The sequence below is a fragment of the Falco punctatus genome, assembly GCF_963210335.1.
Source record: "Falco punctatus genome assembly, chromosome: 6".
NCBI lineage: Eukaryota > Metazoa > Chordata > Aves > Falconiformes > Falconidae > Falco > Falco punctatus.
Window position 1 is genome coordinate 4,136,953 of NC_137585.1, and position 25,365 is coordinate 4,162,317.

Consider the following 25,365-nt stretch of genomic DNA (forward strand, 5'->3'; position numbering starts at 1 on the left):
AGATTGAAGGATTTTTCTGTTAATAATCCCCACACCCTTTTCCTGGTCAGTACATTGCTTAAGAGGGATTGAGGTAATTCATTCATGAATAGCGAGCCGTACGAAGAGACAGGGGGAGTGTGATGGGAAAATGTGAGCACGGTGGAGCCTGTTTCTCTGGAGTGTTCCTTCGTCAAAGTGCGGGTTTGCTCCCAGAGCAGCTTTGGGAATGGGGTCCCATCCTGCAAAGCACTCACGGGTTTTAGCTGGCACCGCCGGCTGCTAGGCACCTTCCAGAAAAGCCACCGACACTGTGTAGGCTGGAGCTCCCTAAAATAATGCAGGAGACCTCCTCTCCCTGTCCCCCATCCCGCTCTTGCGTGTGAGCAGCGGCACAGCTCCAGCGCGGTCCAGCCATGCGGGGCGCATCTTCCGCGGCCACAAGGGCTCGCCTAAATGTCAGCCCTGCGAATTTCAGCAGCCCTGGCCAACTTCTGCTGTGAGAACGTAGGTGGGCTTTTTTCCTTCGCATCTTACACCCACACCGGCTGTCAAGATTTTGCAATTGCACCTCGAGTAAGAATTTCTTCTTGTGTGGAAAACTAAGCCCCAGTTCACTCTCTTGCAAGTCTGCTGGCTCTGCCAGACTTGGGGCCACATCTGCTGCTGGCTACAGTTGCATAAAGCTGGAGTGATTTTGTCAGCCTCTGTGGCAATTTATGGCCAGAAATTGGAAGTGTAACCCTTTGCTTAGCTCCTACAGTGACACAGGAGGGTGAAAGGATAGGAAAAGAAGGAGAAAATCACGTTATAACAATATATTTTATTGAAATCCCAGAGGAGCATTAAAAGCAGTAGTTGAGAGTCTAAGGGGCAGGTCCTGTTCTGGCTCTTGCTAAGGACCCCTTAGTAAACCCCCTCTCCTCCCCGCCCCACCTATTTGGCAATAGTTTTAGATGTGGTATAGAAAATGCTGGGGAAACCTCTGGTTGCAGGGGAAGGTGTCCCAACGCGGGCCAGCTTCTCGCCTGGTGCAGGAGGCTGAGGGAGCCGCGTGGCTGAAGTGCTGTGGAGCGCAGGGAACACCGCTGCCACGGCTGGCTGTGCTCCTCGTGCCCTGCCCCTCCATGTACCCCCACGACGGAGCCTGTAATCACAGGGTCCTGGGCTGTGTCTTACACTGTGAAGCAAACTGATAACCTCCCGGCGGGAGCTGGGACAAGCCCATCAGCTTCCCTACCAGGACAAATGCAAACCTTGAATGCCATGGACATGGGGAGGTCCGGAATGATGTCTGGTTAGCTTTTCCCTTCTCTGCGGTGGCAGTGGCTCGTGCAAGGGCAGTCTGCGGAGCTGAAGGGCTTCAGCTTGGCATAAGCCATGTTCTGCAATCGTCATCCAGTTTCTCCACTGTTGATGAAACAGTGCTGGCAGCTGTAAAGATTCCTCCATTTGAAAGAATAAAACCGAAGGCAATGGTCTGGTGTAAAGGTCTTGGCATCTCCCACAGCTTATGACAGCGCCGCTGGAGCACAGAGGCCATGGCTGTAGCTTTTCTTTTGTGAGCTTACATTCCTTAGCAGTGGGAAATCAGCAGCTGTAATTAGTCTCTGATGTTCTCTGCTAATAAGTGATTTCTCTGGTACTTGCAAATACCGGCATCCCCGAGACACAGCTCTATTGTTTTGACCTCTTATCTCTTCTCTCTCCTCCTCATTGAGAGGGACCCCAGATGTTCTTCAACACTGCTAGGAAAAAAAATACCAACATCCACCCCTGCTCCTCCCCATTATATCCCTGTCTCCACTACCATAGCAGTTTTTTTTTTTTTCCTCGGGCGCTGTGTAGGAAAATGGCTCCTGCTAGTCCTCATGGAAAAGGACACAGATGCCATCAGGAAGCCCATTTGCTTTGGGAGGAAGAGGGACCTGACATCAACAGGAAGAGCTGTGCGGCAGGGCTGCTCCTGCCTGCGAGCGAGGGGGGCCCTGAAAACAATGTCAGCTGGCGGCTGAGGACTGGCGGGCAGGAAACGCGTGCACGCTGGTGTGTGCTGTGCAGAGGAAATGATAAGCGCTACCTGGCCTGAGTTGGAGCAGAGATAGCATGGTAAAAAAAAAAAAAAAAAAAAAAAAAGAAGGGGGGGAAGGTTGTTTTTCTTCACACGGGTTCGGAGCCTGTCCTTTGCCAAATGGAAAAGAAAATAAAAGCAAAATATGGAATATATCAGGGATCCATTGGGGGGCTTGGAAACTGAGGAGTGCAGTTGTGAAGTGACTAGATTTACTACTTCAGTAACAGCTGGATATTGCCTTTTTTCCCATTGTTAGCACTGAGAATGACCCTCAGCTTGATAACCCCTGGCATGCGTATTTGTTGAGAGATGGAGGGAGGGAGAGGCTTATATCCTCTGTGGAACTGGGGGGATTTTCTGTGGGGGAGGAGAGTCATGGGGACAGCTGCTCCTGCTGGGGGCAGAAGGGCCTTGGGAATACAAAGAAGAGTAGTGTATAGATAGATATCTCTCCTGACTTGTCCCTGCCAGGTGAGGAGACAGAAGACTGGGGAATAAAAAGATACCGTCATACTGGAATATTTTATTTGGCTTTGTTACTTGCCTATAAAAGCCCTATTGTGCCTCATTTCATCACTGGCTTTGTGTAACGGAACTAGTTTTTTTTTTTCTGATACCCTCGCCCCTCTGGCAGGCGGTTGCAGAGGTACAACCCAGGCAGGTTAGCTCTGAGAAACCACGGCGTGTGCTCTGGGTGCATCCCGGTAGTTACATACCGACATCCTGGGGTGGAGGTAGACACAAACAGCAGGGCAGGAAATATTTTCTTCTAAACAATCCCAGCCCAGCATCGGCCTCTAGAAGGCTGGGAGGCTGCGCGACACCATCTGCAAATGCTGTTCTGCCTCCTCTGCTGTCCTTGATGACTCTCAGAGGCTTGGAGAACAAGCAAGCTGCCCTCTTGCAACATATGCGAAGTGCTGATGTGCCACAAGGTTGATGGATGGAGCAGAGCTGTCTTCCCTGCTGTTTCTGAAAGAAGCCCTGAAGGTGCAGTGCCACATCCAGATGTTGGAGACAGGCTGCTCAGCAGCTTGTTTTAGAGCTTTTTACCCTCCCTGGTATATGTTAAGCAAAATACGATCCTGGTGATCAAGGCTGTAAGGTATGCTTTAGAGGACTGCAGCCTCTGGAGAGGGAAAGGTGTAGCCAAAATGACCCGTATCGGATGGGCTACCTTTCTTCATTAAGCTCCCGAGCGAAACTGATCCCTTGAGACTGGTTTTGGACTTGCTGATGTAGAAATCCATGCACGCCTGAGGAATCCACCCCCAAACCAACAGCTTTCCTTGGCTGAGAGGAAGGACTTCACCCAGAAAGACCTTCAGCACAGCAGCAACGTGCAGGGCCATGCGCTAGCTACGTGCATTTGGCTGGGACAGGGGAGCAGGGCAAATGGCTGTGGCTGTGGCTTGTTCTCTGGCTGGCTAAGCAAGCTTCAACAAGCAAGAGCATCAGCATATGGCGATGTGTCCCCTGTACCTACGACACCAGCCTAGCAAGGCTTTTGCAGCTTTTGGCTCTGTAAATGTCACCTTCAAGTATTACGTTTTGATTGACGCCTTATTTGACAAAATTAAAAAAACCCTATTTCTTTAAGAGGATTTTCCTGGTAATGCACATAAACCCCCTCTCTCACACACACATATATGCATCCATAAATTAATATGATTGCATATGTAAAAATACATGCATATATCTATATATATACACACACATACATGCTGATATATACATAGATATACCTTTATTTATGTATAGAGGTATGTGTGTCTGACCAGGTGCTGCTTCTGGCTGAATTTTCTCCATGCTGCTGGGACACAGAAGCTGAGCCCACAGGCTGCGGCAATCATACGCCCTGGGCATTACTTAGGATGAGTAGAACAGCACCTTGTTTCACCAGACAAACATCAGCGATCCAAGTCACCCACAGCTTAATCCTCTCCAAATAAAGACTGACCTGTTTTCAGGCTCCTCTGAGCAGGGCTGGGAGGAGCGTTCCTAGGTGACCTTCCACTGCCAGCAGCAGCCTTAATTCTCCACTCTGTGTTCAACCTCACAACATCATTTTATGTGCCTGTAAAGCTGGTGAAAATGCTTCTGTCATTCCTACACCTCGTTTGCTAGTATTTGCATGCCACAGTAAGAAGTAAGAGTGGAACAAGCAGATTTTTTATTTTTTTTTAAACATTGCTGAATTCAATGGGATATTTTGTGTGAGCGTGGTTCTTTGGGTCAGACCCAGACAGCCTTGCAATGAAAACACTCAGTCTAAATATATGCTCAGCAACTGAGCAAAGATGGAATGGATTTTGTGCAGCTTGGCTTCAAATTATAATGACTGATTATTGCTAGTGCCTTCACATGTTTGTTTTCAATCAGATTGACATCATAAAGCCTTATTTACTTTTTCTCAAAAGTCTGTTTTCATTTGCTTTTCACTTCTCATTTGCAGCTTTTACGGGTTTGTATTTAGGCTCCTCATCTGTCCGTCCGTGATATATAATGATCCTCAGCAATTTTCCCTGCTCTTTGCCCTAAGTTGTTGACTGTCCGTAAAACAGCCCATTTGGAATAACCTCTGGAAATTGCTGTACCACTCTTCACTAGGAGAGCCCTAGAGGCAAGATCAGTGAGAGGCCTGAGCGAAAGAACATTGCTGCATAAACTACTGTCAGCCTGCATCCATCCATCAGTGTGACAGAGGGCAAAATAATAAGAGAAAAGATATAAATATGTGCCATGAGATTCAGCCATGCAATTTTTCATCCATAGGAGGGCTTGGTCCAGGACCATCTTCTCAGTTACTTCGTACCTTGCTACCAAATATTAACCTGGGCTCTCAGAGGGATGATTGGCCCCTGCTCCCCCTTTCACACACCTGAGCTCGTTGGCACTGCCATTCTGCATTAGCTGGCACAGCTGGATGTGTGCTTTAAAGCTGTCACACATACTTGTAAATGACTTGCTGTGCAGCAAGCATGGCAGGAGAAGGAGCGCTGATGGACCTCTAGCCTATCCTTGCACATTCGAAGGGACAACAGAAAATCCCTGGGAAAGAGTAGCAGGGAATGCTGTAGAGCAGCCCACTGTGCTGCAGCACCAGTCTTCATGAGACAACTGCCCAGCTCCTCGCTCAACCCTGTCTCTTCACCAGCAGGGTACCAGCAGCGTCATTTTCCCCGAGGCCTCCCAAGAGCATTTATTTGGGAGTTAGTTGCTTTGTCCCAGCATGCCATAGCTGTGAAAGTGGACTAAGGATCTTTCTAACAGCGAGACAGCGTGACAGAACAGAACAGAAACTACAGACAAATTCTGTATCTTACTGACACCGCTATAGATTTCAGTGTATGGAGGTGGTGTTTGTGAAAGGCATGGTAAACAGGACTTCAAAATTGTTTAACTAGTAGCTGATATTTTTCAAATGTCCATCAAGATCTAAGCACAATTTCTTTCTAACTTCAAAAGGCTCCTTATAAAGAGAAACCTGGAATCCCTATTGCCTGGCATGCTAAAGTCTGAGGCAAAAAAGGATAAGGAACAAACTAGCACTGACAGCCAGGTAGGGAGTATGTCTTGATCCCCCTGAGTTGCCTTTCTCCAGATTCTGGCATCCTAAGAATCCCGTGTAAGAGTTCCCATGTGCCAAAGGAGCTGTTGGTTTCTATGCTCTTTTTATAATCAATAAATGGGTGTAATAGCTTACAATTCACCCTTAGAGTATTTTCAGGACTGTAAGAAACTGAGCAAGTCTCCATCAGCTAGCAGGGTCAGGTAAAAGATGGAGACCATGCACTGTTTGTTTTCTAACTAGCTCCCGAAGCCCTTGTAAATGAAAACATGTAGGTCAAAATCTGTTGAGAGGAGGAGAAAACTTACGAAATCCACATATTTTCCTTGCTTTTTTGCCAGCACTTAAGTAGGTTAGCATGACTTACATTGGTGTCCATGCTTAAGGAGAGCAGAGAAAGGAAGGAAAACATGATAGTGTGACACCTGCAACCCATAAGCTTGTTTATTGATCCGGATGAAAGACAGTGGGCACTCCAGAGACTTCAGATGGAGCCCCCATCACGGGCTGTCCATCCCGGTGCTCAGCACTTACCTGGACTGTCCCCTTGCAGGCTGCTTCTCCCAGCTCCCTTGAGCTGCAGCATTGCCCTGCTCACTCCTATGCTCCATCAGCGCTGACACAGCCTTTGGATTTGGTAACATTTTTAGTGTGTGTCATCAGTAATGAGGTTAATGGCAGAATTCCTGTCTCACAGCCTGCTTATCCTCATAGGAGCTAGGCGTTTACTGAGGCGAAGGTCAGTTCATTATATGCAGCTTCAAAATGACGCTGATGTTTGCTATACTTACACGCAAGTCCCTTCTCTGCGACAGCGTATACTGTCCTCTTACTCCCACCTCTGGAATTAACTGCCCCAATTGCTTGTGCTGTGGTGAACAAAACACCAGACAATATCCACCCTGATCTGCTGTGGATCAGAGTTAGGATTCAAATGGCAGGCTGAGGACGGGCACAGCTCATTGACCTGCCCTGCAGAACCGAAGCCACTGCTTTCCAAGGTGGCTGTACCACAGTCACAAAAGTTAGGAGTGGAGATATCCTGTTCAGTTATCTGGTCTTTTTTTTTTTTTTCTTTTTCTTTTTTTTTTTTTTTTTTTCTTTTTCTTTTTTTTTTTTTTTTTCAGGAAGCCCATAGCAGGATGTTTTCCTAACAAAACTATTCTAGTATTTAGTGCAACCTCTTTTCAAAAGTGCTTGCATGACAGAATTTGCCAGCTAAGTCAAGGTATTTAGTCATGTTTCGGAGGGGCATGGTGACTGCTGGGGCTGAGAGTCAGCATTCAGTGTCTGCTTGTGCAGTGCTTTCTCTTAGTTTTGCTTTTGGTTGTTTGTGGGTTTTTTTTGATGTGTGGTGTTGATGAGCCAGCCAGGTCTGCTGCCTGCTCTTTAGTTTCTGCCTGGAACATCACAGTTGTCAGATCTGCTCTGGAAAATCGGGTGTTCCTACATATCTTCTTTAGATATGCCAGGTGTAAGCTGGGTATAATATCAATGGGAAAAAACGCTCTTGGTAGCAGTGCCATCGACTTTATTCAGACTCACCCTGGGCCTGCAGGCTGTGTTGAAATGCATTTGCTCGGAATCAGCGTGCCGGATCCCCAGCAGCGCTCGGCATCTCCACTTCCCGCCAGGCCACGGAGGGTGATGCCTCGCAGCAACTGACAGATCTGAGATCCCTTTTTCCTACGCCTTTGCTCATCAGAATCACAACAGTGTTCAGGGTGGTGCTTTCATCGCAGGGAACGGCACTGTTGTCCTAACCTTTGTGACACTGCAGAGACATTTCCCACAGAAATAGGGGGGAAAAAAATAAAACTTCAGTGTGTGACTTCCTTGGTGATTCAGTTGTGCTGTCCACGCAGAGAGGATCACCTCAGCGCCAGCTATCTGCCTTTTTTAAACTGTCTTTATGGCAGCTAAGGGGGAAGAGGCAAGGAGGAGGAGAAGCTGATTTGTTTTTTAGCCTGTTTGGTGGTGTTTGGCTGCCTCACACTATTCAAACACAGGTGTGTGTGCGCAGGGGGGTTGTGGTAGCTCAGTGCTAGCAGCCAACTAAGCTCTGAAATTTGATGGTGAGACAGTTTATTTTTTCTTCTTCTGTAAAATGAATTTAGTGCTGGTGAAAAGTATGCATAGACGTCCTGGAGCCTGAAGCCCTCTGTTTGTCCTTGTAGCAATTACGTCCAGGCAGGGCAAACCCTCCCCTTCCCCAGCTCTGCCAACTTCATCTCTGAGCAGGACTGATCCTCTGCAGTGATTTCGGATGCTGTGGTCCCTTCCAGCTCTGGCCACCACTGAAAAGGAGACAGTGGAAGGCAAAGGAGATGATATGTGGGGGCAAGGCAGGATTTATCCTTAGCTGCCACGGATTAGGGCTATGCATTGGGAGGCAAACTGGAATCGTGACTGCTGTGCTGGACCAGGGCTCTGGCGAGCTGCAGGGAGGAGAGCACAGCTTGCTCTCCTCTGGAATCTGTTTCCCAGCCAACCTTATGCCTAGTAAAAATCAGACAAGATCAGAAAAAAAAAAAAAAAAAAAAGAAAGAAATCTAGTGAATCAGCATTAAAGCTCGTGATTTACAGTAGGAAGCATCAGGAAATGCAGAAAAATGTCACATCAGAGATACTGACTCTCAAGTACGTTCCCATTTATACAATATTGTTCCTTTCCTGTGATTGGGAGGCCAAGTTAATATATTAGTATGTTCTAAAATGCGTACTGGTTTATTTTTGTTTGTGCAAAATAACAACTCTTGCTTAGTACAGACTGGAACGCTTATTTTTTAGGAGGAAATATTTCTTAATTTAGCCATGTAAATTGAAACAAGAGACTCTTTTGACCTTTATTGTCACGCTATTGACATGTTATGATAGGAAGCATGCACTGCTATTGAGGGGTATGGGCAACAATGCAAAAAAATACTAATATGTAACAAAAACAAAATGGTGGAATAAAAATGCCCACAACTTTTTTTATGGCTCAGGATTCATTTTTAGGAGAAATAAAAAACCCCCTCAAGCTATTTCCTGCAAGACAAACATAAAAAATTTGGTGTTTCAGGTGAAATGAAAGGTCTGCATTTACCCTCCCATTACCTGAACTAAAGTTAAAATAAAATTAGAGAGGATGTGAAACCTCCTCCACGTGGCATAAACCAACCACCAAGGAGGACCTGAGTAGCTCTGTCACTAATTTTCATCCTTGCAAGGAGCCCTCTGAGAGAACAGCAGAAGGTTAAAGACAAAAATGATGCCTGCTGCTGTCCTGCCCAGCTCAGTGCGGTGCAATCTGAACTCATGGCCCAGTCCAGGTTAATTAACTTTTAGCACAGTCTTGCTGGACAGTATTCACAGGGACTGGTTAGGGTAGCTGGGTCAGCAGCCTCCTCCCTAGGGTCTTTCTGTAGCCCAGGGAGACTAAGGGTTTCTCCTAGAAGTGGTGGCCACAGGGCATTGATGGCATCTCCTGCTGGACCAGGGCCTTTCTCACTCTTTGCTGGTTTTGGTGGGAGGCCAGGAGGCCATCCTTCCACCGGTCATTAGATGTGGTGACTGCCTCTCTTCCTAGTGCCCCCTCCTACTTGGGCTGCTCGGTGATTTAGGTACGTGCTTAAAGGTCTCCCTGGCTTTGATCCAAAATGCTCAACTTTGTGCCAGGTGGAGCCTTTATCAGGCAGGCAAAGAATGAGCCCCTTGGAGGGGAGGTTTGGTGGGTGGTGGCATCATGGCTGGGAAGGGACAGAATAAGGAGAGCTCCCCCCATGCCAGCAATGCTGGGAGGCGAGAGGCTCAGCGCCCGTTGCTGGCACTGGAAGCCAGAAGGGTGGGAACGGGAGGGAGGTGCAAGGCCTGACCTAGCAGGAGCAGTGCACGGTGGTGGGGTCACGGAGGTGGCACGAGCTGCGGTCATGGAAAAGACCCTGGTGAAGGTGAATGTCTGTGTACGCTGAGCTCAGGGGTGATATCCAGTGAGAGTGGAACGAGTTACTGCGACTGCCCTTCTGGTTTATTTTTGTCTAGGGGAAGAGAAGTATTGTCTTTTGTGTGCAGTATGTTTATAACTCAATTTCCCTTCTGACTGATGCCTTGCTCCACGCTCTCTTCTCCTCCTCCATCTGGTTTCTATTGTAGTTTTAAATGAGGATAGTTTGGCTGTCTGGCAGAACAAGCGGGGTCTGTGTGACACCAGCTGCCTCTTCCAATTTCTCAGCCTCCAGCACAGTTTTAATTATAGAAGTGTCAAGATTGGGGACACCCCCCCCCTCCCCTTTCCGTGCCTGCATGTACATGCACAGCCCCAGCTACAAAACCCATCCACGTCCGATTTCCTTCGGGAGAGACCCAGCTCTGTGATTTATGTGTGCCCTATAATGCCAAATTCCCTGTTGCAAAGCACGTTCTAGAGGCTGTACCTCCCTGCATTCAGGGTTGATCAGGAGCCACATCTGATATAATCAAACCACCTCAAAACCGCCTGGAAACGGGAGGGAGACTCTCGCTGGTGCTCTAACCTCACCTCCCCCAAGTGCCCGAAAGACTCAGCTTTGTAGGAGCTCAGAGCTGCTCAGGAATTTCAGAGCTGCAGGTTCTGCTCAAAGAAAGCATTTGTTGTGCTCCAGTTTCATACAAGCGCCGCATTTAGGGGCTTGCTTCGCAGAAAGCTGATGCAGTCCCTTTACCTCCAGGGACCTGAGGTCAAAGTCCGTAATTTTCGGTTGCAAGTGAAATGTGTCCTGTGTTGTTGGCACACATTTTGGTGTAACGGGCAGTTTCTCTTCGTAAGAACCAAAGAACCTCGTATGGCAGGAAATCATGAACATGGTGAGTGAAAGGCACTGGCAGAGACAGGTGAGGAGCCCAGGGCTGGAAAAGCAGGGAAGACTGCAGGTCTGCAGTACGAGACACCCGCAGAGCTCAGTGCATATTGTCTATCTGCAGTCTGCAGGTTGTCTGCACTGTGGAGTCTTCACCTGCTTTTAAAAATAAGTTGAATTTTATATGTATGCTATAGATCGCTCCCCTCAGGCCCCTTTCTTTGCTTACTGGTTCTCGGCAGATGGATCTAGCCTTCTCTGGTTTGTGTATAAGAGGTTTGCTTACCTGCCTGAGGCCTCTTGACCTAATTTATCCCAAGGAAACTTAAAACTCAGCATAAAAAGAGCATGATTTAATAGGTCTTACTTTCAAGAGGTCAAATTAGTCACAACAAACATCAGTATATGCATTTTTAGTTGGTGTGCTTATTCTTAACACTGAAGTTTTAAGAAGTATCTAACGGGGCACCATGGGCATGGACCCCATTTTTGTGGCAGCTAGGTACCATCATATGAAGTTTGTCTGTACGAAACACCCTTTAATTTTTAAACAAACTTTGTCACATGGCTGTTCTGATCAAATAGGTTTTCTGTTCAATCAGTTCTCCTTTTTCCAGGTAGCATGGAATGGTTCACCCATTCTCCACCCAAATAGAACTGAAGTGAACATGGTTCTGCGTAGCTTTAATTTTTGCTGTTTACATTAGATGCATTCCCATAGACCCCTACCAAAAAGGAAATGTTAATACGCCATGTATGCATAGCTCCTGCCACAAAGGTGGCACAGCCTGACCACCCAGGAATGAAGAAGAGGCTTGAAGTAATTTCCCTTGCCTTTTTTTTTTTTTTCTAATTCTGGCATGCTCATCGTCATATGATCCGAATTCCCTATTGCAGCCACACATAATCAGGTCTTACTCAGAGATAGGAAGTTCCTCTTTACTGATGCGTCACTTGGGCTTTTCTTGGTAGGATTTTAAGGAAATTTCATGCTTCCCTTTTGCTCCATCTCCTTCCACATCATCTAGTCATCTTAAGAAGTAGGTGTTGTACTCAGTGAAAGGAATGCTTCCCATATACCTTCTGGAAGGCACCGATGTGTCTTCTCAAAAAATCCTTGAAAGAGTATCCTATAGCTCTGCAACTGCTGTGGACAAAGCGTTGACTCTGTAGACTTCACCTGTCCACTTGGTGATTTCATGGTTTCACATGAACGTTGTTGTAGTAGGCTAGAGCCCAGGCCAGAAGCCCTGCCATCAGCCTTAGCCCAACAACCTGAGGGTCTTAAACATCAGCCCAAGGGCTTTGAGTGTAACACAACATGACTAATGTGCCTGCATGATGAGTCCCTGCTCAAAACCCCCTAAAGTCAACTATTCCCTGTTGTTTTGGAGACGCTCCTTTAACTGAGGAGAATTAGCCTGTTTGGATCTTTCAGGCTTCCAAGTAATCCCTGGTACTTTGTGTACTCCTGCAGTTGGGCTGGCCAGCTGAGAAAGGACACACAAGAAGGACCTCTGCCTCCCTTGGTAAGAGTTGGGAGGCAGAAGGGTAGCACTTTCCAGACCGACTGTGCTCAGGAATAGCGTGCCACTGAGGTAGGGACCAGCTTGGGAGCCCTTCTCACCAAAGCCTGTGCCCTGGGCTGCTTCGTAGGGGCAAGTTCACCCATGAGCTGGCTCTGGTCTCAGTGGCACCCATGAGAAATACAATACCATACCAGCTGGTTTTTGTTCAGGCTGGCCTTGGAGTGCTGTCCTTACATGCCAACTGCTGAAGCCCACTTTCGTATGTCATTATGGTCCTGAACTTCGAGCAGAAGACCTCAGGGAAGGTCCAGCCAGAGGCAATATCTCTGTGGTGTTGCAAAGACGCAGTAATTGCTAAGCCTGGATTTCCAGCCAAACGTGTGGCTTAGTCTGTTTTCTTCCACTCAGCTTCCCGAATGCGCAGTGCAGCAGAGTCAGCACTACAGCGAGAAACTTCAACTTCTGCATTTACTGACTTCTGTGCTTATGGCTGTGTGAAACATTGCATTAAATACACACTAGTTTCTAGTACCTAATAAGGAAGGGCTCCCTTACTGTTATTGTTATAGATAGGGTTGTTATAGTACTGGGGACAGGGAGGCTTGGTTTGACCAAGAGGATGAAGGTTTCCTATACCTATATAATGGGGGCAAGAATAAACATACGCTTTGGGTCCAGGTCTGGATATAAATGTTGTGCCTCAGGCTCCTCTCAGCTTTAAGGCTGGTTAAGTCTTTGGCTCATTATGTCGATGGAGTTCTTTTGAAGCCAATGTCAAATTTTGTCAGTGTGCAGATCTAGTCAATATTTGAACTTTATACCCCCTCTGTGGGAGTTTATGAGCGCTAAACTGTGGGTATATAGGCTTATATGGAAGTGTGAATGCTTCTCTGATTTTTATCCAAGCCAGTCAGACCTTTTGGCACAATGCAGCGAGGCTGGAGCTCTGTCTTGGGGAGGGGGGCCGTTCCCAGGACCTCAAGCTTTACTTCATGCTTTCAGTTAGAATGAAAATGCTTCTTTTTCTGGAAAGAAAATAAAAAGAGAGATAAAGAAAGCTTACCTTTCTTTCCACAACGTTTCTGTGACTTTAGGGATAGTCACTGTCATGTTAATGAGCGTGGCATGGCACAACCATAACATGTCCTCACTTTGCAAACTGGCTACGGCCACTTTGTGGGCTTTATTCTTGGTTTGCCCTGTATTTCTCCCATTGCTGTACCCTTCCCTTCATCTGCAGAGAGCTTCTGCTGTTGTTTCGTGAAACTGTCTCCACTGTGGTGACTTGTGGAAGTTCTCGGTGTGTATTTCATTGGGCACCTTGCCTTGCTTTCCTCTCCTAGTCCCCTACGTACTGAAGAGCTGTGCGGAGTTCATCGAAACTCATGGCATTGTGGATGGCATCTACCGCCTCTCAGGAGTGACATCCAACATCCAAAAGCTGAGGTAAGGGCAACCTCTCAGTGCCAGAGGGATGTGGTGGCACTGATCAGCACCTTTTCGCTGTTAGTCCCTCAGGTGTAGACCGGGGCTGGCAGAGCTCACAATCGTGCAGAAAATAAACTGTCTCTGAAGCTGGTAACAGGGAAATACAACATTTCAGGGATTAGTCCATGAACAACAAAAAAAACCCGACCAAAACCCCCACAACCACAAAACAATCTCCCTGTGCAGCTGTTAATGGGAAAGGCACGGAGGGTCTCCGCAGAAGTGCTAAGTTTTTCTCTCTCCAAGACAAAGCGATCTCTTTATATCAGGTTGAGGTTCACTCATAGGGCTCTCGGGGAAAACAGAGACTAGTTGAAACCTCGGGGCTCGACCCCTGGAGACAACCGGGGCCAGGCTGCAGAGACATCTCTGCTTGCCCGTTTGTTTTTTTCTTCTAGCTGTAAGAGCACTCAGGGTGGAGTACTGGGATGCTAAAGCTTTTATTGGCCTACACTGTTGTGTTTCCATGTTGTTTCAGACAAGAGTTTGTTTCTGACCAATGCCCGGATCTGACAAGGGAAGTTTACCTCCAGGACATCCACTGCGTGGGGTCACTCTGCAAACTGTACTTCAGGGAGCTGCCCAACCCTCTCCTCACTTATGAGCTCTACAAAAAATTCACGGTGAGAGCCTCTGCTGTTCTCGTTCCTCTCCAGCAGTGCGGATGCAGGTTCCTCCATGATAGCTGTTTGGGATTCACTCCAGTGCCCTGGCTTCTGGTGCATCTATCTGTGTAAACACTTCTCAGTGCTCTTCCCTTCTCATCTTGTGCTGGCTTTCTTTCCCTGTCCTTGTTTTTTTTTCCACCATTTCATGTTTATTTCTCAGTTTCTCTGCTGTTTCCTCCCCTTCATCTTGCTCATTTTTTCACCACATTGCTTCCCTGCTGTTACTTTTCTCCCCACTGTGCACCTCCTCCGAGAACTAATTCTCTTTCTTTTCCTCATGACTGTCCATCACTGAGTGTCTTCTGGGTCACCTGTGGCTTGTGATCACAATCACAAAGTTTCCTCCTGCCTGTCCCTCCAACAGTCACTGACACCTGCACAAACTGATGGCTCAGCCCATGTGTAAAGCACCATCTTTTCTGCTTCCGTAGCATTTTTCACACAGTTTATCTGAGTGCAAATGATGACACAGGTTACTCCAGCTATGGCATATCAGGTCCATCGTGATCATGTCATAAATACAAATGGCAGAGGAAAGTGGCAGCTGGCCAAGCAGAAATCTCTAACCATGTTTAAAAAGATTATAATTCAAAGAGTAGTTATGCGACTCTGCAAAACAGCCATAGATTATACATGGATATAGCTGGAGCCTAGGAGCAGACTGCGGGGGAGCAGAAAAATAAGACCACAAAGCCTGAATTTTTAAGAGAGTTAGCTAATTTTGATGACAGATAATATTTTATTAAAAGGTGGCACAGCAAGCTATGCTTGTTATAGTTACCTGCTTCTTACCGCTCTAAATCCACTTTCGGTTGTTTATGACAACAACAAATTTAAATCCAGCTATTCAGGCAGAAACCTTACGTGCCAGAGGTGTGACTTTTCAGCTGAAAGAATTCACCAACTTCTTAAAACAACTGGGGGTGGGGGATGGCAAAGATTGTTTTCTCAGTGTTAGAAACATCCGTCCTTTGTTAAGAATTTCTGTCATCCTACTCTTTCCCATTTGCTGGGACAGACGTCGCCAAAAATGTCAGCAGTTGCAGAGATTTTTTGCAAAATCCTGTCCAAATGAAACGGGAAGAGGCAAGTAACCTTCGCTTCAGGTGTCGCTCTCTGCATCGCCTCTGTCCTGAATCAAGCGCTTCCAAGTGGCGCTGCTATGGCACAGGCGGCGCGGAGAGAGATCCATGGGGTCCACAAAGACTCTCCCCAAAGACACCCTGTTGCCTGCTGTGGGAAAAGGCAGGCACATCTCTGCGAGGGGGCTTGCTGTGGGGCGAAGCCAGGTGGGAGTAGCCAAGCAGCAACCTGCTATAAGGTGGCAGGTAGCTGTTGGGGACGACAGCGGGGCTGGGAACACGGCGTGGGAGCTGGCTCGCTGTGCTGCCCGGCAGATACACAACAGCATTAGGGGTCTTGCTGTTTTGATGCTGAAATTTAAGCAAGGTTGGTTGGTGTTTCAAGGTGATGTGTAGTCAAAATTTTGAGCAGATTTGAAAAGTTGACCTATAACCTCAGGATAGAGAGATCCCGAGGATATAGGATAGGATCCCTAAACTAGAGACAGCCAGGATGAATAGGATCTCAAAAATACAGGGTATCACTCAACCGTTCACAGTAACTGATGAGTCTCATTCTTGTTGAAGCTATTTGGCTGGTGTCTTTCTGGCTATCACTACTGATTTATGAAAGAAAAATGCTCTAAAGGAAACATGAAGATTTAGATGGAAACTTTTTTAGGAAAGAATGTTTGCTGAAAAGTGCAGTTTTGGGATGATGACTTGCAGATTTTCGGTAGATACATTTGGTAAATAGTTTTATTCAAAAACAAAAGGGAAAACATTTCTGTAACTGTCTAAATGTTTCTTTTACAAATACTTTCTAAAGGAAATGTTTGAACATTAAATCAACACATCTAATTCTTAAATAAAATGCCTTTCAGAAAAGGGTTAAACAGCCCCAAATTTAAATGATAACTTCTTTCAGTTATGGTTGAGTGTGATGCTTTAGTCAACCTTGAACAAATGTTTTTTAAAATCCCAGCTCCCCAAAATGTTATCACTTTGGATTCACCTACAATGGATTTTTTTTTTTTTTTAATCTCTGGCTTTTTCGTTTGTCTGCTCAGCCACAAAATCTGTTATTCACGTAAGTGTACTCAGTGAGGATGTATAATGGGTAACCCAGCTGACAGGAAGCACAGTCAGATACCAGGAGGAAAGAAAGAAAAAAAAGACCAGTTCCCCAAGGAGCAGAAAAACTGCGAGGAGCATGTGTATGCGTGGGGTGTCTGAACAGGGGACGGTGGCAGCTGCGCCGCGGCAGAAGAGCGCTGGTAGGAGTAAAGGATGTATGCTAATCCCAGCCTGAGTCAGTCGGAGCTGTCTCTGAGATGGGATAGGCTCCACTTTGAGTCACCAGAGTGATTCAGACATTTGTGGCTAAAGAAAGTCAAATTCTTAATGAATAGAGAGGGGTTGGGATTTTGGTCATCACTATGTCAAGTTCGCAGATGTAACATCCCAGTCACGACCTCACTGGCTATCAGCTTTTGCAAAATGATCTCCCCTCATGCTCTCCGTCTTGCCATCTCGTATTCTAGTGGTGGATGCTGGTTTCACAGGATAGATAAGTTGACCCTGCTTGGCTTGTTCTAGCCTGGGCATAGAGGGACCGATACTCCCTCAGAGCAAACCAGCTGCAGGAGACCAAGCCTAGCTCATCTCTCCAGACTCTGTTCCACTTGTTAACCTGGGCTTATGAATTGAGCACTGCCAGAATCACCAGTGGAGTAAAAAAAAATCCTAAATTACATAAATTCATACCATGATTAACAGACATGTAATAAATGTAGTTATTGGTTTTTCCTTAAAATCTGTATTCCGCTGCTGTAATCCTGAGTTTTGGAGGGGGCCTCAGATTTCAAAGGCACAAGACATAGAGGTCAGAAATGTGGCTTGGAGGTTTGAACGGGTCATGACCTCAGAGAACCTGGTATTTACTGTCTAAGCATTGGGTCTCTGAGACATGGAAGTTGAATATGGGAATGAAAAGCACTGGGAGAGAAAATACCATGTACAATCTAGTTGTATCTAATGTTTTAGATGCTCCAGTTAAAGTTTATATTTCTCTCCATCTCTGTCTTTGGACAACACCATTCAACTGGAAACCTTGTATGAAGATCACAGGATTTCTTAGAATTTCTGGGCTAATGGTAATAGGCTTTTTTTTGTAAAAAAAAAAAAAAAAAAGAAAAGAAAGAAAAAAGAAGGAAAAAAAAGGTGGGGCGAACTGTAGTTATGCATAAAAAGCATAAAAAGTAATAGAAAGAATTCACCTACCTTTAATTTGGGCAAAACAAGTGCATCTGTATCTCAGGTACACCCAGCCTGTAAGCTCACTTGTTTTTCTTTGCCATCACACTGGTGAGAGGTTTGGACTAGAGGGCATAGACCACATATCCCAGTGTTAAGGAATAAAATGTGATTCATATTCCCCTCTGACCTTGAAGCTGGCAATGTTTGGTTTGCTGGTGGTTGTACATGAGCAGTGGTCTGCTGGGAAAAGCACAGTGACCAGAACAGAGATGGCTGCAGCATCAGTGTGGATGTTGTAGTGACTGCTACAAGAAGATGTTTCTCTAGTTGTGGCTGGTAATTTCAGGTTCATAACGTTTAAGCAACGGGTGGTTTGGGATGGGTTGTTTCCTTCCTTTCCTTTCCTAGCAGAGCTGACGTCTGTCTGTAGGCAAAGCTTCTGCTGGCAGCGTAGGTCCCGGCATCTTTCTTTGAACTCGCTCCAAACTCCAGTGGCAGTAGGGTAGGCAGGAGGTTCCCAGACAGTCATGCATTGTTTGAACTCACTGGTGGTTTGTCCTCCCCCAGCACAAATATTGAGAGAGAAAAGCTGAACAGATGAATACCAATGCAGTAAACTCCTAGGAATGCAGACGCAAGCTTATCGTGGCTCTCTAAGCTCTTGGTCTGTAAAGACTTGCTTGAGACCAAAATGTATAACTTTGATTTTGTCTAATCTAGTCTAACCTTGAGTACAAGTATTTATTAATCTACCTGGGCAGTGAGTTGGCTAAGGCTTCTCCCGTCATAAAAGATGCAAAGTCACGCAAACAATCCCTATAGGTATCTTCATAAAACAGCCAGAATGTTGCTTATTTTGAAGAATATGGAACATGTGTATCCAAGCTGTTTTCATAACACTGAACGTGGAAGACCTGCTTTATTTTTAACACAGCTTCAGGGAGAGGTTGGGCCACAATTTTTTATTTTTTCCATTATTTTCACTTCTCTCTTTCTATTCCACTCATCCCTGCCCAAGTTAAAAGAGAAAAAGAACCAAAAAAAAAAAAAAAAAGAAAAAGGAAACATAACTCCTAATTGAAGGTCTCAGTCCTTAAAGCCCCTCTCCCCAAAACACTGACCACCATGTCCCAGAGTGTGGGAAGGATGCACTGAGACATGAAATAACAGCACAGCAAAACTCTGATGTGCTGGGGACACAAAGCAACTTCTACCATCAGCTCTGTAATGTAACAAGAGAGCATTCCCGCTGGGACAGGCTGTCTCTTGTGACCCTCCTTATCCCTCTTCCTTTTCCCCTGAGTCAATTGCCAGGGCAGACTGTTTCCCTGTATCTCTGCAGGAAGCAGTATCACGCTTCCCCGAGGACGAGCAGTTGGCAAGAATCCAAAATGTCATCCAGGAGCTCCCACCATCGCATTACAGGTGAGAACGTGTCCACTGAGGTACTGAGGAACAGTGTGGTGACCCTCACCATCAGGGAACGTTGCCTGAAACAGTGCTGGGGTTAATTTCCAGAAGTCATTTCCTAAAAGCTGACTCACCATTTCCAAATCTGACAACAATTTAGCTGGCACTTAAATGTCATTGAACAAACCATTAGAGACTGAATAAGCTCTCGCTGCTGTGTTTTATCATCCTCCTTTCCTTGGCATGACCCCTGTGGCACCCTTGGCCAGTGTCCTGGGTGGGGTGAGGAGAAGATGATCTGCTGGAGGTGCTTGCAAGAGCTAAGCCCTCAGCCTTCTCAGCATCCTGCTCCCTCTCCCATCCACCTGGCATCTTCTTCTCACCATCATGCTAAGGGTTGTTTGATTCATGCCCTATCTCTGGCCACCCCAGAGCACAGCTGTTCAGGTGTTCCCTGCCATCCCATGTAAATGCTGGTGCTGTCAATCCTCTGTCCTATGTTGTGCCATTACAAACACTGCCTTCCTCGAGGAGGGGATGACTCTGAGGCCAGGTCTGGGTCTGAGCCTTGCTGTCCCAGTGGGCAGGCACCGGTCACTTGACACATTTTTCTTTCTTCATGTGACACCACTGCAGAACACTGGAATACCTGATCAAGCACCTCACTCACCTGGCCTCCTTCAGCAACATGACCAACATGCACACCAGAAACCTGGCCTTGGTGTGGGCTCCCAACCTCCTCAGGTACAGTAGAGAGTCCTCTCACCCAGAGCACCATGCTGAGCTCCAAGGGGACCACCAGCACCTGAGCCTGGAGACCCAATGCCTGAGGGGAACGCGAAGACAGGGAAAAGCAGAATGACTAAAGGAAACAGTAGAGCACAGCAAACAGCTTTTAAAAGGAGAAAAAAAGTCTTCCAGGTTGAATAATCTGAGGTTTTACTGCCAGCTTCCAAGGAAGCCTGTGGGTTTGTGTATTTCTTATTAAAAGAAAAAAAAAAAAAAAGCTGTTATTTGCAAGCTGAGCACATCAATTTAAAAATGAGGGGTTAGCTCATCACCATGGAAAGGAAATGGCATTTCTGACAGTGCCAGGGCTTCTGCAGTGCAAGGCTTGGAGGGGAGAGAAACAGGGCAATAACACTACAGACCTCTGCCCACATCTGCTTGAGCAAAAGTGAGATGAGCTTGGTGGGCTTCAGATGGCCACTGGTGTCACATCTGAAGACCACCAGGTAGTCCGTCGTGTTTGTTATGCCTGGCACTCCGCTGGGAAGTGGCACGGGTAAGATTCAGAGGTTTGGCTGTTGTACAGCTAAGCAGAACAAAAAAAAAAAATAGTAGCTGCAGGAAAAAAAATTGAAATATTTTGTATATTTTTGCAATTCCCTTCCCTGCCTGCCCCATACCCACGTATTGAGAGGCATGAAGCATGCAGGGAGAGTCCAGGGCTGCAGCTGGGTGGGAGAGGGGCAATGGCAGAGCTGGTGGGGGGAGGGAGCCCTGGGCTGACAGAGGACAGGGGCAAAGGACATTGCCTAGAGAGGTAGGGACCTGAAAAGCAGTTTCTAAAAAAGTTGCCTCACCCTTCTAAATGACAAAACAGGCAGAGCAGGTTCTGAAAATGAACCAAATGTTGACACCATTGAATATGAGAAAGCCAGCTTTTACTGCTGAGATGCTTTCAGTCTAGCATCTGTCCTCATCAAAAAAACTGAAGTCTGTTTCCTTTTGCAATCTTTTGTGAGTGCAAGTCTGAGGGAGGAAAAGAAAGGAGCAAGCAATGCAACTGCAGTCTCCTTACAGGGTTATCCTCTTGGCAGTGCCCCAGGTTATTATCTAACACACCAGTCATTAACTTTACAAAGGATCCATTGCCCAGAGATAATTTCTTCAGCAACACTTAGGCATGTCAAGATAAGGAATGTTTCTTTGCTGAGAGGGAGAGTGAGAATATGGGAGTGCAGGGGGCAGAGAGGAGGCTACTGGGGCACATGGCAAAGCACTGAAGAAATTGGCATGGGGAAGACCTGAGCAGGGTTCTAAGGGATTTCACTGAGACCTGATTGAAGCGTCGAGCAGGGATCTGGAAACGGGAGTTTGAAGGCTCCTGTGCTGTCTTTCAGGCCCAACTCTGAAATAGCTAGCTAAAAAAGGAGCAAAGAAGGAGAAAAAGGGAGTTTGAGAGTCACAGTTTTATCTGCTGCTGAAGAACTTAAAGCTAAGTAGGGAAAATAACACAGGCAGGAAAGAAAATAACAGACACGGCAGAAAAAACAGGGAGAATAATTTCTAAAAGAGTGAGAAGGCAGAGAGACGATGAGGGCCTGTGAGCAAAGGGGAGAGAGAAGTGCAGTAAGAGTGGGGAAAACATCCCTGTGAAAGCTGGTCTTCCCTTCCCAGGGGCTGTGCGTGGCAATGCTGGCTACTAGTACACCTCTTTCCTCCGGCAGGTCAAAGGAGATTGAGGCAGTTGGCTGCAATGGGGATGCAGCTTTCCTGGAGGTGCGAGTGCAGCAGCTGGTGATCGAGTTCATCCTGAATCATGTGGATCAGATCTTCAGCCACAACAGAAAAGCCAGCTCTGCAGAGAACATTGGTAACAATATCCTCAACCTGGTCCATGTGTCGCTTGCCATGAACTTCAGCTCTAACAGTATCCCCTGCAACTAATATTTCAAGCACATCCACCCTTACCATCCTCACAGACTCCCCCAAATTCACCTTGGCCTCAATCCTTCATTACTCTTGCCCTCTTCATCCCTACCTCTAACATTTTCCTTTTGAACACTAGCCTCCTTCAGTGTGCTCCCAGATCGCCCTATAGCTCATCTTTTGGATGATCTCACCTGGCTTAACCCTTTCCACAAAAGGAAGACCACCTCACTGCTTCTCAGTTCTGGTCCAGGCTTTCTTTCTAAGCCCATAAGCCACAGTCTCAGTTCTTCTCTCAGGCTCCCCCAGTTATAATTCCTCATACCGATGATACCTGCCCTGCAGCCACCATATCCACCCAAGTCAGAGGCCACACTCCTGGGACAAAACTTAAGCTGGTGTTCTAATAACTTTTGTCTTGTACCTGGGACATTTTACGAAAGAGATTTGCTTTTTTTCCTGGGACACCAACAGTTTTCAAAGATTAAGATTTTGTTTGCTAAATAGCGATGGATTTGTTGTCAAAATGCTTGTAAGTCTGGGAAGTGAGAGGGCTTGGATCTACTGTGACCACACATAATTTCAGAAATACGCTTCTGTCTGTTTTACACACTGGGAAGACTCACAATACCTTCAGAAGTGAGGGAGTAACCACCCTCCTACTTTCCAGCCCTGTGTCAGCTCGTCCCATCACCTTTCCCTTAACATGTGGCATTCTCTGCTAGTCTGTCCCTGGAGCCCATGTTTCCAGCGCGGTGCCCTGCTCCACCTGTAGCACCCCTGCTCTGCCATCCCTATGCATTTATTTGTGCCCTGGCAGAAGGCACGGAGGGAGGAGTTGCTCTCATACTGACTTAAGCATTGTAGCAAATCACTGGCTAGTAAATTAAATTTCAAGGCTTCTGGTTGTACTGCAGGTCACTGGGCCAAAACTGGCCCAAGTCTGCTAAGTGCTGAACGTCGGTGGCCTTTGACAGCCCTGTGGAGTCAAAAGAAGAACATGCTGATGGTCCCAGTTGATTTCTAAGAGGGAAAGCGTCCCTTCACCCAGTCCCTCTGCACAGGCAGTAGCTTGCACCCTACTTCAGCAGTAGGGCTAAGTACTGAGTGGACTTCAGAGCCTGCACTTCATTCATTGCACCTTGAGCTGGTCTGTTTGGGACAGGGCTGTTACTGGGGTGGCACATGGGAGGCTGGCTTTGCCACTGTCCATGTCAACAGAGACCTTCAGTACCCAGGGCTGTTGGTCACGCCGCTTGCCATAGCCCTGAAATGCGTTAGGAAGGTAACGTGAAGCTGTTTCTTAGCATAATCCCCCTTCCTGGAACAAGGCAAGGAGAAAGATGTGGAAGTGAGAGAAAGGATTAGCCACTAGGTTTGGATCGGTGGCTGAACTGCTCCAAAATCTGGGGATGGAAGGAAGGAGAGAGGAGAAAGGGGAATGGGTGAATCCTGGTGGCTTTGAGAGATGCCTCTTTCACACTGAATTATCTACAGCAGAGGCAGCAAGTCTGCACAACGCAGCCTTTGGCTGGCAATTGTGGCCCTGCTGGGAATGCACTCAGATGGATAAGGTTGCTGGGGAGCTGGAAGACTTATCTGACAAAAAGCCTCTCTCCCTGCACGTGCCACTCCTTTCCCCCCTCCACAGGAGATGTTCCAGGCAAATAAAGACATGAAGCTCTTGCGCTCGTCTCTCCTCACCCCAGGCTGGAATGCACTTTCTTGTTTTTCAGAGAGTGCATCGGTTGTGAAAAGCCTGACCCTCCCCTCGGCCTCCCTGCCGATGAAGCTGGTGAGCCTGGAAGAAGCGCAGGCACGGAGCCTGTCCGCCTCCCACCCTGCTCGGAAGGAAAGGAGAGAGAACAGCTTGCCTGAAATTGTCCCCATGACTGGGTCCCTCTTCCACACAGTTGTTGACCTCCCCGACAGCAAGTGAGTGCCAAGGGGAGGGTAAAGTGCAAATGAAAGGGTGCAGGTTCTCCAGCATGATTGGGAAATGAGACTTTTGTTAGCGGGACACCCCCGACACCTACAGCTACCATCGAGAGAAAAGTCTGTGCCCTTCTCAAAGGAGGCACAGCTGCCCTCGAGAAGCATTGCAGTTGCTGGGTTCAGTGCCCTGCTAGTCTTTGTCCCTCCAACGGGGCAGAACCTTGCAGACCTCCTGCAGGAGGAATTGTCTTTGCATCCTTGTGGCAGCCTAGGATTTGGCTAAACACCGGCTGAACGTGGAGCAGGTCCAGACATAGCCCTCTTATGAGTTCCACCTGCTGGTGGCTGGGCCACGGCACACCTGGTGGCATTGACCTGCTCAGCTTCATCCTTCTCCAGGTTCCTTGCACTCGTAGCCAAGCACAAAGGCGAATTTTCACTCCTAGAGTGGAGAAATATGTACACAGTGGCAACTATGCCACCTATGCCTATGCAGGGAGAATAGTCCCATTCCAGCCGAGGTTGTTCCGGCTGTTGGCACTGCTGCCCGGCGTAAGTATTTATCTATTGGTCTATCTATCTGCTAATATATGGTCACTCTACTGCCTGGTTCTGAGAGATTATAGCCTCTGCAGCAGGAAGCGCATTAATCTACTGAGCCATAAAGCACTGAAGCAAAGATATTTATTTGCACTTGATATATTAAAGCAAAAAGAAGCCATCTAACAGAACACTGGCAAAAGGATAACCAGCTTGAGACAAAAGGCTGTATTGCCCCTCTAGAGTGCCTTCTCCTTTCTCATTTGAAAAGAACAGTCCTATCCCCAAGATATTAATCCTCTTTGTAGGACTGATTTGTGCACTTCAGAGCACTGATCTGAAAGAAAGGCAGAACTATGGGGGTAAAAGCCCATTATGGAGAACAAGACAGGGAGATATGTTCTGGCTCTGAAAGAGGGGAGATTGAAGGAGGAGTCAGAATGGGAATGTGAAGGAACTGAAACAGCTTCATGCATTAATATGCATAAAAGAAACCTGGCTGCAGGAGCAGCATCTTCTTTCCTGTTTAAAGCGATTTCCAAAGAGGCACAGGGAACTGGTGTCGAACTTCCTCTGAGAGTTACGAGAAATTAATTTAATCCCCTTATGACTCCTCTTTTTTGCTTAGTACATTATATTTGCATATGATCATATAACACCTATGATTAGATTAATGTTGGCCTGAGAAGCATTAATAGCTAGTTTATATTAAGAGATCCTTTTATTTTCGCAAATTCATAAAAACTGTAAGACGTGGGCTTTAAAAGATAGCTTTGTGCACTGAGTGATAGTTCCAGTTCCATCAGTTCTCTGGAATTTATCTTGCATTCTGTCATTAAAACCTGTTAAAAAGGCAATTTTTCTTTACTGTATTGCAAGATAGCTGTAGCCTCGAAACCCCTCCTTTGTGGAGACAGGCATGGTTGATTGCTCAGTCAATCACAGTTGCTGTAGCGTGATGCCAGATTCAACTCTCTGAAGAGTCAGCTTAGGTGTCTTTCCATCCATGACATGGTTAAATAGCAGTACAGATAATTGAGTTACAGAAAAGCAAGAGCTGGTTGTGTAGCTATGCCTTGCATGCCTTAGAATTAAAAGAGCTGTGAGAAGAAAAGAGAGACAGTGTTGAGGGGAGAGAGCTCAGAGGCTTTCGTGGGATATTAAGACAAAAGTCTCCAGGGTTTGGTAACCTCCTGAGCCCTTTTTCCTTCCAGGAGAAAATTATCTACCAAGTCCAAGAAATGGAAGTCGATATTTAACTTGGGCCGTTCTGGCTCAGAATCAAAGTCTAAACTGAGTCGAAATGGGAGCGTCTTCGTAAGGGCGCAGAAGCTCTCTGGTAAGAAAACACTTTTCAGTTAAGTATTTCTCTCTGCAGC

General features: G+C 46.7%; 1 protein-coding gene across 1 annotated transcript in view; it reads left to right on the forward strand.

The window, feature by feature from the left end:
* The window catches only part of ARHGAP31 (Rho GTPase activating protein 31), a 61,661-nt gene that overhangs the window by 28,250 nt on the left and 8,046 nt on the right, over nt 1–25,365 (forward strand). Inside the window, exons 2-8 of the mRNA XM_080392534.1 lie at nt 13,314–13,416; nt 13,937–14,081; nt 18,789–18,871; nt 19,493–19,600; nt 21,310–21,455; nt 23,248–23,446; nt 25,201–25,325. Coding sequence (XP_080248660.1) covers nt 13,314–13,416; nt 13,937–14,081; nt 18,789–18,871; nt 19,493–19,600; nt 21,310–21,455; nt 23,248–23,446; nt 25,201–25,325 — 909 coding nt within the window. The remainder of the gene's footprint in view (nt 1–13,313; nt 13,417–13,936; nt 14,082–18,788; nt 18,872–19,492; nt 19,601–21,309; nt 21,456–23,247; nt 23,447–25,200; nt 25,326–25,365) is intronic.